The sequence below is a fragment of the Nothobranchius furzeri genome, chromosome 13 (assembly GCF_043380555.1).
Source record: "Nothobranchius furzeri strain GRZ-AD chromosome 13, NfurGRZ-RIMD1, whole genome shotgun sequence".
NCBI classification, from domain to species: Eukaryota; Metazoa; Chordata; class Actinopteri; order Cyprinodontiformes; family Nothobranchiidae; genus Nothobranchius; species Nothobranchius furzeri.
The window spans coordinates 37,623,008-37,635,157 of NC_091753.1; the positions used below are offsets into that span (position 1 = coordinate 37,623,008).

The 12,150-nt window shown below is 41.7% G+C and overlaps 1 protein-coding gene across 1 annotated transcript; it reads right to left on the minus strand.

Annotated features, from left to right (window-relative positions):
• Positions 1-365: 365 nt before the first annotated feature.
• Positions 366-11,089, minus strand: foxn1 (forkhead box N1). Its single transcript, XM_015951629.2, has 9 exons — positions 10,959-11,089; positions 4,939-5,046; positions 4,020-4,319; positions 3,317-3,412; positions 3,085-3,215; positions 2,849-2,945; positions 1,814-2,021; positions 1,258-1,686; positions 366-977 (listed from the first exon to the last, which is right to left on the minus strand). Exons 2-9 carry the CDS (start codon positions 4,996-4,998, stop codon positions 691-693), a joined length of 1,608 nt encoding a protein of 535 aa, XP_015807115.1. The 5' UTR covers positions 4,999-5,046; positions 10,959-11,089; the 3' UTR covers positions 366-690.
• Positions 11,090-12,150: the final 1,061 nt, after the last annotated feature.

The window sequence follows — 12,150 nt, forward strand, 5'->3', positions numbered from 1 at the left end:
CCTGTACATACATGCAGTGTCATCATAATATCATTTGAATCATTCCTGTAGAAACTAATGAAAGTTGAGGAGACATTTCAGCTGTTTGGTTAAGGTGTTACAGTAAAAAGATGAACACACAGTGAAAAGATAAGTTTTGCTTTTGGTTCTACTAAATGGACACTAGGGGGTGCTAGAAACAAGCCAAAGCTGCCTAGTTTCCCTTTAAACAACTGATAAAATAGTTTCTCTGGGTGCGTAAGTTAAAAAACTAAAGGCTCAAGCTCAGAAACCTTGAGAATTAGCATAAAGTTGTGTGTTGTTCATACGATCGTTTCATAAAAATACTCATTGGTACTTTGAAAATCTAAGAAATAGAACAGCAATTTCAGCAGGTTTTTTTTTTCATTTACTCCCTTCAGAAAAGGAGCTGATACAGTTACAAACGAGAAAGTGAATCCTTTACATTCTTGAAATTATTTTTTTAACGAGACATTTTTTACATGAAAAATTAAACATGGTTTCCAGGTTAATAAATACACAAGCTACCAAATTTTACAACAGAAATGTCAAAATAAAGTAAAGGGATGTTTTTAATTCAACATTCTGCTGTTTGCTTGTTCATTTGTGACACCTTTAATTATTTTTTGTTTAATATTAACGAGAATAAAACAAAAGCTTAGAGAAAAACAGGGGAGCTGACGGAAATGTTTACATCAAAGAGACAGATGTTGTGCAGGAGGTTAGATGTCCAGACAAACTCTCCACTCCTGAATAACCCACAGGATGCCATCCGTTCCAGTAGCTTCTGTCAACGTCCTCATCCTCATATGCTGCTTTGCAACAACCACCCACAGACCTTGCAGAGGTGTGACTGGAAGAAGGTGGGGGCTGTAGGCAGCTGGTCTGGACGTGGTGGTCCTGCAGGACAAAGGAGGTGGAGGTCAGGCGTGGCTCTGAAACCAAGCTCTCCTGTCTTAACTCCTCCCAAAGGCTGCCTGTAAATGCAGAAAACAAGAATATAGGATGAGCATTGCTTATTATCCACAAGAGAAAAGGTCTGAGTTTACACCCACATCTGCAGTTTCTGTTACGTGGAACCACTCAACTGTGAGGTAGTACACAAGCATTAATGTTCTGCTGTCATTCATTCTTATACTGTACGTACTTTTCATCCGAAAAACTGTAGTAGTTTATGCAAAGTCACTCCTGATATCATGATCTATATCCCAGCATTGCACGGATATCTAATAAATGGTGTCTCTCTGCAGCTCTCACCTTGCAGCTGCAGGTCAGTGAGACTTGGGTTGAGCGTATCGATGTCGTAGGCGGTGTCCCCCTCCTGCAGCAGCTCCTGCATGCCTCTCGGTCCAGTGCTGTAGTCGGGCGATGTAACGCTGTAAACAGGTGGCATCTTCCCAGCCACGGGAGAGTTCAGACATCCAGGGGCTGATGGGACACCCGCTGTGGGCTGCTGTCCACAGGGAGAGTACAGGAAAAATGAATTGCTGGGGTGAGCAGCTGCCAGGGGGAGGAAGTGGGGCTGCTGCGGCTGAATGGGGGCATACTGTGACTGGCGTGCTGCTTGAGGCTGGGCAGGAGTTGAAGAGGATGAGTTGGGGCTGTAAATAGGGGCAACTCTGGCGTTGTGATGCTGCAAAGACCTGACCTTGTCTGGCCTTTCTCCCAAAAGACGATCAAGATCTTCTGTTACAAACAAAAGGTTTACATGAGTAACATTTGATCATTTTAGTTAAATCAGTCTCCTGAAAAGACTCATTTTTATTTTTCCTCTTTAGATGCTGAAACTTTTTGACCTCCCTGTTGGACCCACCTGGCCTTGCCATGCTCCTGCGAACAGTCAGAGGATCTTTGCGACGCCACTTGTGCAGCTCCTCCTGCATCTTCTCCACTTTGGCCGGATTGAGAGCCCAGAGGCAACCTTTACGAGAAGTGTTCCCGTTCTTGTTTTCCACTTTCTCAAAGCACTTGTTCAGGGAGAGATTGTGCCGCACCGAGTTCTTCCATCCATCAGGAGCCGTCTTAAACACAATCATGTAGAAATCACACCCGCTGATGAGAAAGGCAGCTTTGCTAAAGATCTCAACCACACTTTATAATTAGGATCAATCAAGCAACAGCAGGAGGAATATTTGCCCACATCTGCTCTGGCAGTGAATTATTTCTGCATGCCATAACAAGTGCCCACTGAACTGAGCTCGAGTTAAACATACTTGGCCATAATCTGAATCTTTTTGAAACATGTCTCTCAAACAGCTTTTAAAAAAATAATGTATATGACTTCCACTGAAGGGTATCTTTAATCATCTGTCTTGTGTGTTTTCTGACCCTGCAGCCCAAGTTTCAGGCACCTGTTTGGAAATCAGCCATCACCACGGAAATTTCGATTAAAAAAACATCTCTATGTCATTAGGCTGTAGCCGATGGGCTCTCAGATTATCTGTAAAGTGCCTTCTTGAATATGTATGCTGGAAAGTGTTTGAGCTCTTTCCAAAAGTGGAATCTTTTTGGAAAGTCAGGGTTGAAACGGAGCTCCAACCCTGCAGCTGCCCTAATGTAATTAACATTAATGCACTGGGCTATAGTTTTATCACACAGCCACGTCCGCAAGCTGCTTCCTCAACAGGATGCCATGTGTGGTGTGACAGCAGGGTTTTATGGGCATGAGTGATGTCGGCGTGAAATGGTTTAGCTACAGGCTACTGTGAAAGCCTGTTGGTGTCACGTGAATGAATTGTGTCATAAAGATTTATTGAAACAGCAAAAGAGAAACTAGAAAAGAAATGGAAATGTTCTTATTCACATGTGATAAAGGCTTAAATATTGGTGAAGAGAGAGCAGGTTTTACCTTGAAATATGGGAAATGTTCCGTCATGAAGCTGTAGATCTCACTGACTGGCAGACTTCCTGTCTTGCTGTACTTCAGAGCCATAAAAATCAAGATGCTGCAGGAATGGAGACAATAATAACTCATCAACATGCAGTGAAATGTCAGCTTTTGCAACAGATTACCAGATATCAGAAATCTGCGCATTTTTGCATTAAATATGACTAGATTAAAAATGCTCATGTAGAGTCTCCTACCTGTAGGAGTAGATGGGCTTGGGGAAGAGGGACTGTGTGGAGCTCTCCACATGTGACTTAGTAGAGAGGCTCTGAAGGGAATATTTAGAGTTCTCTGGTTGGTTATCATTAACATAGAGCTTAGATGAGACCTGTGGAGCACACACACACACACACACACACACACATCATTACACCATGCTGTTATAGATGATTCATGCTTGTTTCCGCATCTCAGTCTGCACTCAGGTACCTGCTGCAGAGGGCTCAGTGAGCTGTAGGATGGATAACTCTGAGAGAAAGAGCTATAAGGTTCCACAGGTGCGACTGGTGGGTCGGAGTATAAACTCTGCAACCAAAAATAAATAAATAAATCAGTAAACATGTTTTTGTGCAGAAAAGCAGCTGAAAATGTGTTTCCTTAAAGGGGGCACAATATGAGTTTGTCATAAAATATAGTAGTTTTATATAATCCAAACAAGTATTATTGCATAAAATCCCTCTCACATAAAAAGCTGTTTCAGCAGGTTCCTTCCAGAATGACCTGTTTCAGAGCGCTGTCACTTTAAGAAAACGATCCAAAGCTAACCACATCTACTCATCCCCCACTCAGGCTACTATAAGCTGAGAAGCTCCAGAATATGGGCGAAGCTTGGAGTGGAGCCGCTGTTCCTCCAGCAGCAGATCTCCCTTACACGTGAGACGTGGTTCTATTCTAATTTCCTCTTTTCTGATTCTATTTTTTTATTTAATTCCTAAAACCAAACACTGACAGGAAACGGATGGATGGATTTTCTTCACATTTGGCGTGAGGCCCACATGGCAGCACAAAAAGATGCAAAAGGTGACGTATGCATCTCTCCGCCACCCCCCTTATTCTTCCAAATAAGACTCACTCCTACAAACACAGTAAATCCTCCTCAGAAATAACAGTCAAGTGTTATTATCTTAAGAACCTGAACGCTGCTGTTGAACTGCTCCCAGGTTGCTGGCACATCACCACTGCCAGAACACGTGTCAGAGCTGAAAACTTCTTGCAGGCTGCCGAAGGAGGAGGTGCTCTGTTGGAGGTAGCCTTCAGCCTCCGCTGCTCCATCACTGAGCTGTCGACAGTACGGGTAGAAACGGACCACGGGGTCTCGATCTGACCCAGAACCAAGGGTCCCATCAGCGCTGTGTCTTCTATTTTGAGCTGCAATCCTCAAGCTGAAAGTGTTGATGTCCTGCTCAGGAAAACAGGCGTCTCTGTCTTCATTCTGCAACATCACCAATTATGAAGTTACTAATGTTTGAGACCAAAAAGAAAACATTTTCATTCAATCTAAGGTTTTCTTTTTATGCCAAGAAGGAAATAAAATGTCTAAATACTTTTACATGATCAGGAAATCTCCCCTTGGCTCATGAATCACACAGAACAAACCTAACCTTCCGTTTTCCTTACTGATTCGTTTTAGTGCACACAATTAGCACCAAGCGTGAAAATACAAATATCTTGTGCATAAGTGAGTGACAAGTTTTAGAATGGAACCTTTTAAATCAGAGCAGAAAGTTCCTCTTGTATGGAGCCTGCCCTTGTAAGACATTCTCCCTGATTCCCAAAACTGGGATTCCTCTGACTCCTTTCAACAGCAGGTAAAATACTGACTAATCCTAATCAAACAGTTTGGATGTCTGACCCTAGAAAATCCACCAAAGAGGATTATCTAACGTAGCACAGCACTGTTTAACTCAGAAACTACAAACAAGGTGATTCTGCATCCCACTGAAGGGTTCTTTTGGGGAAGTGAAACAGGAAAACCTGTGGCAGTCGTGTACCTGAGTTCCTGCCATCTGCTGGCAGGTGGTCCCACATGGCGCACAGGTGAGTAAACTGACCTGAGGGGGTGACGCCTGAGACTTTCTGCTGCTGAGGGAAAACCTCGGGGAGCGGGGCATTCTGCACCAATGTCTGCTCACGTGTGGATTGAGGGAGTCACTGATGCTCTGAGAAAAATCAGATAAGTTTCACATAACATTATGGAAAATAGTTTTATTTTTGCTTGTGTGTGTGTGTGTGTGTGTGTGTGTGTGTGTGTGTGTGTGTGTGTGTGTGTGTGTGTGTGTGTGTGTGTGTGTGTGTGTGTGTGTGTGTGTGTGTGTGTGTGTGTGTGTGTGTGTGTGTGTGTGTGTGTGTGTGTGCTTTCAAATCCCCAGTGAGTCGTGGCGGGTGGCTGAAGCCAGATTCTGTTGTAGGTTTCTTCCTGTAAAATGTTTTTTTTCCAACCTTTATTTTACCAGGTAAAATGTTTGAGAACATGTTCTCATGACCCGGCCAAGAGGTCTTGGAAGGAAGTGCAAAAAAACAAAAAATGTATAAAAAAAATAAAGTAAAATTTAAAAAATAAAATAATCATAATAATAAATAAACAAAAAATACAACAAAAATACAGATAAGCATATAACAGATCAGACATAACAGGTTATCAACTGGCATTTGAATCTTGGTCTGAAAAATAAAAGGACATATACATATGCATGTAGGAGAATCATTACATCATACAGGGAATTGAATCTGTGAGTGAATGTATGTAAATAAGTGTGATCTGGGTGATCAACAAGAGCAGCAGTCAGTTATAATCTGGAGAAGTTTTGATCTAAAGGTTGTAAGGGGTGTGAATTTGTAAGTTTTAAGGGTGTTTTGTAAATTGTTCCAGTCATATGCTGCTGCAAAGCAGAAGGATTTGTGGCCAAAGACTGTAGAGGTGTTGGGGATGCTGAGCTGAACGTAGTCACTAGAGATGTTTATTAAGGGTGAGGTGAAGAAGCGAGGCCAGCTAGAGAGGTGTCTTGTCTTGTAGACAACAAGAAGCCAGTGATGGGGTCTCTGGGTGTGAAAGGAGGGCTATATGGAACTAGGATTGGGACAATATTCAGCGTAACTTGTACCAAGTTTTGTAACTGCAAACATGTTTCATCACATGTAACTTTGGATTCGTAACTTGTAACTTTGGATTCGTAACTTGTAACTTTGGATCCGTAACTTGTAATTCTCAATTCGTACTTGTATTCTTGTTTTGTAACAGGAACATTGTATTTTGTACATGTATTTTTTATGTTGTAAAAGCAAACATTCATTCAGAAACATGAAACTTTTGTTTTGTAACTAGCAGACTTCCAAATTGAAAAAATCAAAGTACAAGTTTCAAATCAAAACTCACAAAACACACATTTCATTCTACAGGGACAAACCTCACATCCTACAATGTTACGGATCATTTAGAATCGATTCTAAATGATCCGTAACATTGTAGGATGTGAGGTTTGTACCTGTAGAATGAAATGTGTGTTTTGTGAGTTTTGATTTGAAACTTGTACTTTGATTTTTTCAATTTGGAAGTCTGCTAGTTACAAAACAAAAGTTTCATGTTTCTGAATGAATGTTTGCTTTTACAAAATAAAAAATACATGTACAAAATACAATGTTCCTGTTACAAAACAAGAATACAAGTACGAATTGAGAATTACAAGTTACGAATCCAAAGTTACAAGTTACAGATCCAAAGTTACAAGTTACGAATCCAAAGTTACAAGTTACGAATCCAAAGTTACATGTGATGAAACATGTTTGCAGTTACAAAACTTGGTACAAGTTACGCTGAATATTGTCCCAATCCTAGTTCCATAGAGCCAGCCCACCAGTTTATAGAGATCCCAGTGGTGAGTGTGGAAGGGGGTATTAGTGACAAAATGTATGGTTGAGTGATAAAGAATGTCCAGTTTTTTTAGGGCAGAGCATGAAGCCATTTTGTAGATGATGTCACAGCAGTCCAGAATTGGTAGTGTTGTCATTTTAACAAGGATGTGTTTGGCAGCGTGCGTGACGGAAGCTTTGTTACGAAAAAGAAAAGCTAATCTTGCTTTGACTTTGTTTGTAGATTGTTGATATGAGAGGTGAAATAAAGAAAGAATGTTTTCCTCTCCACTGTCGCTAGTTGCTTTCCCAGCATGAGGATCGCTGTAAAGTGGGGACATCGGGTTGTCCAGTAATCAGAAGGTTGCAAGTTCAATCCCAGCTCCGACTAGCTACTGTTGTGTCCTTGTATGGGAAACCTGAGTGGTTAATAGCGTTGCCATGGAGACATGACAAAGCTCTTGTGTCCACGGGCCCCTCTGAGATCATTTCTTCTCTAAATCAACAAGACAGTTTAGTTCATTTTCAGTCTATCCATTAAAACTGGGGGACTTGCGCGAGTCAGGGTCTTTCTCCAACAGGAGTGTAACACAATCCCAGTCAAGACATGGGCCACGTGGCCTTGATTCCAGTAAAAGTAACCTCAAACGCCACATGAAGCAGAAGCTCATTAAAACTACCAACAAAGCATGATGGCTGCTTGGTCACGTAAAGCTGCACAGTGCTGAGGCAGACAGCCCAGTGAGGAGAGGACAGTAGCAAATCACAGCTCGCTCCGTTGGAATCAAGGGAGGCTTAAGTGTCATTGTGAAAGGTGAGAGATCGTCTTTTCCATCGCTGTGGCAACAAATGTTCTCATCTGTTTGGCAGAAACGATGTCAGCAACATGAAGCGGCTCAGATGCAGTCTAAAGATCACCCCGATCCTCCAGATTTTAATGTGATGTTTAAAATTATCACGTTTGAAAAGTTGCACTTTGTTATTTAAAATCAAACGTATTGTCTTTACTTTGTAGAATAAAAAGATCATTATAAAATTACATTTTAACTTTCCCTAATTTTAATCAGTTTTACAAAAAAAAAACAGGAGCTTGCATTTAAATGTTTACATCCTGGAAAATAATTGATCTGACACAGATTTAATTTAGCTTCAATGGCTGAACGGTCCATAAGAATAACTCAAAAGACCCAAACAAAGCTCGTAAACACCTCGTGTGTTTTCTGATTCTTTCTCAGTAGGTTACGAAAAAGGGGGAAACCTGAAAAAAATGTAACAGTTAAACCTCTGATGTTGATTTTTAATGTTATTTTATTTCTGTAGATTCAGCAAAAGTCATGTTGGGAATTATTGATCAAGTTTAAATCTATTTAAAGGAAAAAACATTTTTTTTGTATAAATCTGAAAAGAAAAACGTTTTTCACCATCTCAATCAGGCTGGATTTGCTTACATTTGGGCCATTCCCATCTGTACCGGGTCGGCCCGGGCCGGGTAGCGCAGGTTGTTTACATATCTGGGTGGCCTGGTATTTTTCCGGGCCAACCAAGGCTCATTCTCAGCCCTCTTCTCGAGGGGGTCTGCTTCAGGCCGACCAGGGCCAACACACCCACTGCTGACAGCAAATTCACACCTTCCATTAGAGCAAGCCTCTGATTGGTGGGTAGAATCAGCCCACATGGGCTTAAGACAAGGATGTGTGGAATCAACCGGGCCAGGCCGGGGCCGACTGGGGCTACCCGGCCCGGGCCGACCCGGTACAGATGGGAATGGCCCATTAGTTTTGTCATCTGTTTTATAAAATGTTTTCAGCTTTGAGTGTGACCAGTAGACTGCAGTCAACAAGCTTTGGAAAATGTGAAATCCATTTTGTGCTTGCTGCACCTGGACCGCCCTTTTCAGCAACAGGTTGGTGATTGGCACTGAACATGGAATTATGCATCCAGTCAGTTTCTTTTCTAGGGAGTTCAGCTCTTATCAGTTGAACTATTCCATGATTGAGAGTGAAACCTTGGCTATTGTTTGGGCTCTCACGCACTTGGAGGTGCACACGGGATCTGGTATGCCCCTGGTGGTCCATACTGACCATAATCCCATCACCTTCTCTGACCTGTCCATACCACAGGTTAATCTGGTGCCTGTTTTTGCACATCACATCAGAAGGTTCCAACATCTGTTCTTTTACCCTTCCCAGAGGGCCGGTATCCAGCATGTTTTAGTGTTTTCCCTGCTTCAACACACCTGATTTTAATTGGCATGTGATTAACAGGCTTTTGCTGATCTTGAACAGGTGAAGCAAGTGTGTTGGATTGGGGAAACAATTAAAACATGGACACCAGCCCTCTGGGAAGGAAATTGGGGATCACTGCCTTAAATCGTGCTTTCTCCAGGCACTGGGGTTTGCTGGTGTGTGGGTTGGGAGTGGGGAGGTTAGCAAACATGCATGGGCCTGCAGCTAAAAGAACATGGGGTTCTTCTTCCTATGTTCATGTTTTGTTGACCCCACCATCAATTAGGTCTTTTCTGTTGCTGTGTCTCTTTATGTGTTTGCTTCTTTTGCCTTCTGTTGCAGGTCTTGTTAGTGGCAGGTGGGTGCATCTGGGCTTGGTGTGCCCCTATAAACCTGCTAATCTTCCGTTTGAACTCGGGTCTCTCCTGTGCAGTGGAGAGACCGCACTGGCCATTATTCATCCATCCATCCATTACTAAAACTTTAGTTTGTAAATAAATCAGTTTGTTAAATCCCCACTCCTCTTGTTTGGTCTCCATTTTTGTTACAACCTTACAACCCACAGTCCCACCACTGTCCTAGGTTGGGTTGTAACATCTTGCATTGCTAAATATTGTTGGCATATATTTTTTGAGCATAATCACAATTAAAGCCTCAGAAACAATAAAAATACAGATTTTAGTTGCCGCTAACATAAATTTATATTAGAGAGTAGCAGAAAATTGGCAACACTTTACAATATGGCTTCTTTTATTAGCATTACTTGTGTTATTAAAGGGATCCGTATTGTAAAATGTTACCAGAAAATCCCGATAAAAGCTCAGCCTGTGCCTTGATGTTTCTCTTGCAACCAAACAGTAAGGTTTTTATTATTATTATTATTATTATTATTATTATTTATATTTTTTATTTTAAAACAACATTTTTTGCTAGATATGATAAAAGATTGTTTAACAAATACATAGATTAATCTATTTTTTTAGTTTTGCGTGTTTAACATTCAAATTATTAACTGGATAGATTCAAAGTCAACATTCATCTTTCTCTTATTTTCATGCTGCTCAAAACGTGCTGAATTAATTTTTGTGTTGTGACAACTCTTGCTCCATTCCATTGTTTGTTCCAAAGTTCATGTAGTTGTAATCCAGCTGCATCTTTGTGGATGTGATGAACTCAGTTTAACAACAGAAAACCTTCAAAGTGACTCCTTTACTGAAATTTCTTCTTTTAAATCACGTTTTTAATCTCAGATCCCAACTCACTTTTCCAGACTTCTGATCTGAATTTGGCAACGTAACCTGAAACAAGTGCTCACCCTGCTCTCAGATAAACAAACCAGGAGCGGAAGCCAACTAGCTGTCGACACAACAGAGCGATCATTTCCCTCCACGGTCTTATCTCCGTGTTTGGGATGATGCTACAGTTGCTGGTTTGGCCCACAGCTGAGGGGTAAACCCATTCTGGGTGCAGCGTACACCTGTGGTCCCAGAAGCTTTTGACTGGTGCACAAACTAGTGTTTTTTAGGAAATTTGCTAAAAATGTGAACTTTCACTAATAGCATGGAGAATCTTTCTAATCTGACTCCTGTCTCAGACTTCTCTTGTTTTCATGAGTTTTATTTATTGTCTGTCTTAAGAGACTTTTTTAGTTGTTAAATAGTTTGATGCATTCTGCTGAAATGTTGGGATGAAACGCACCACTGGTCATTTATGAGCATCAGTGCAGGGATGGATGCATTAGCTCTGATTTTCTCTGCAAAAAAATTTGAATGTTGACATCAGAGGACAGCAGCAGGTGTCTCTGTTCCTCATGTGTCAGAATCATCATGTGATAATTATCAGAAGCGCATATTACCATCTGGAGTTTAAACACAAGAAGGTATTGTTTAAAGTTCAAAAAGTTTAGACAAAATTCAGCTTTTGCAACAGTCCTCTTGATAAAAATCAAATTTAAGAACAAAAACAGAAAGGTTTTTCTCACTGTTGTCAAATAAACTCACCGAGCGTTTAGTTTCAAGAGTTGTTGTTTTTATTTTCCTTCAGATCTTCAAACTCAGACCCTGATTGTCCCTTGGGTCCATCTTCCCTCTCAGATCTGTGCTCCTCTTCCAGCCTTCGCCCTGACAATGAGGCGCTTCGATTAGATTGACTGACTAAGTAGGTATGAAAATAGTTGATGGGTCGGTTTCAGTTATTTTTTTGGCAGCTCAGAATATCATCCGTGTGTGTGTGTGTGTGTGCGTGTGTGTGTGTGTGTGTGTGCGTGCGTGCGTGCGTGCGTGTGTGTGTGTGTGTGTGTGTGTGTGTGTGTGTGTGTGTGTGTGTGTGTGTGTGTGTGTGTGTGTGTGTGTGTGTGTGTTTGGCACTCGTCCAGACTAGCCCAGCAATAAGATATACAGAAGGAAAAAACCTGCTGCAACAGGTTCCTGAAGGTCCTCTGGTTCACTCGCTGGCAGCCAGCAGCGCTCTTTCCCTGCCTTCATCAGTCTTTCTTTGCCTCTGAATGGTTGCTTGTCTGAATGGGACATAAGATCCTCCAGTGATCACAGCCAGTGGCAGGGACTGGGCGCCTTGCCCTGCTTTCAGAAGTCGCCCGTGGCAAAGGCTGACTTAAATGTGATCTAATTTCACCTGACTGTTGAGAATTCAGATAAAGAAAACATTTGGGAGGCTGCAAGAGAATGTGCAAAAAAAAAAAAACAACAGCAAAAATGAAAGCTACAAGTTGATGGTGCAGCGTGGTGGTACAGTGGGTAGCGCTGTTAAATCACTGCAGAAAGGTGAGAGGTTCAAATCTGGCTCTGGCCTTTCTGTGACAAGTTAGCATGTTCATTTGCTGCACTGTATCGTTAGGATCAGCTAAACAAATAAACATGAGTTTCTCACATTAGTTGCACTAGCTGGATGGTTCCAGTTCATGCAACCAAAAGAAGTCCCATCAATCTCCACGTCTTCTGCAGGATGTGCAGGTCTCTCAAGTGTTGCTCGCTGGCTTCCGTCCAAGAACTAAAGATTTATTTAGAACATTAACTTGAGTTCTTCTCTGAAAGCTGAACAATAACGGTACAAGGGGGCAAATAGATACATTAATGGGGGAGATTAGAGGTATGCCACCACAGGTAGATTCTTATCCTATCCTCCCCATGAACCAGGAGCCTCGGCTATACCTTGAACAAACCCTATCCTGAGTGA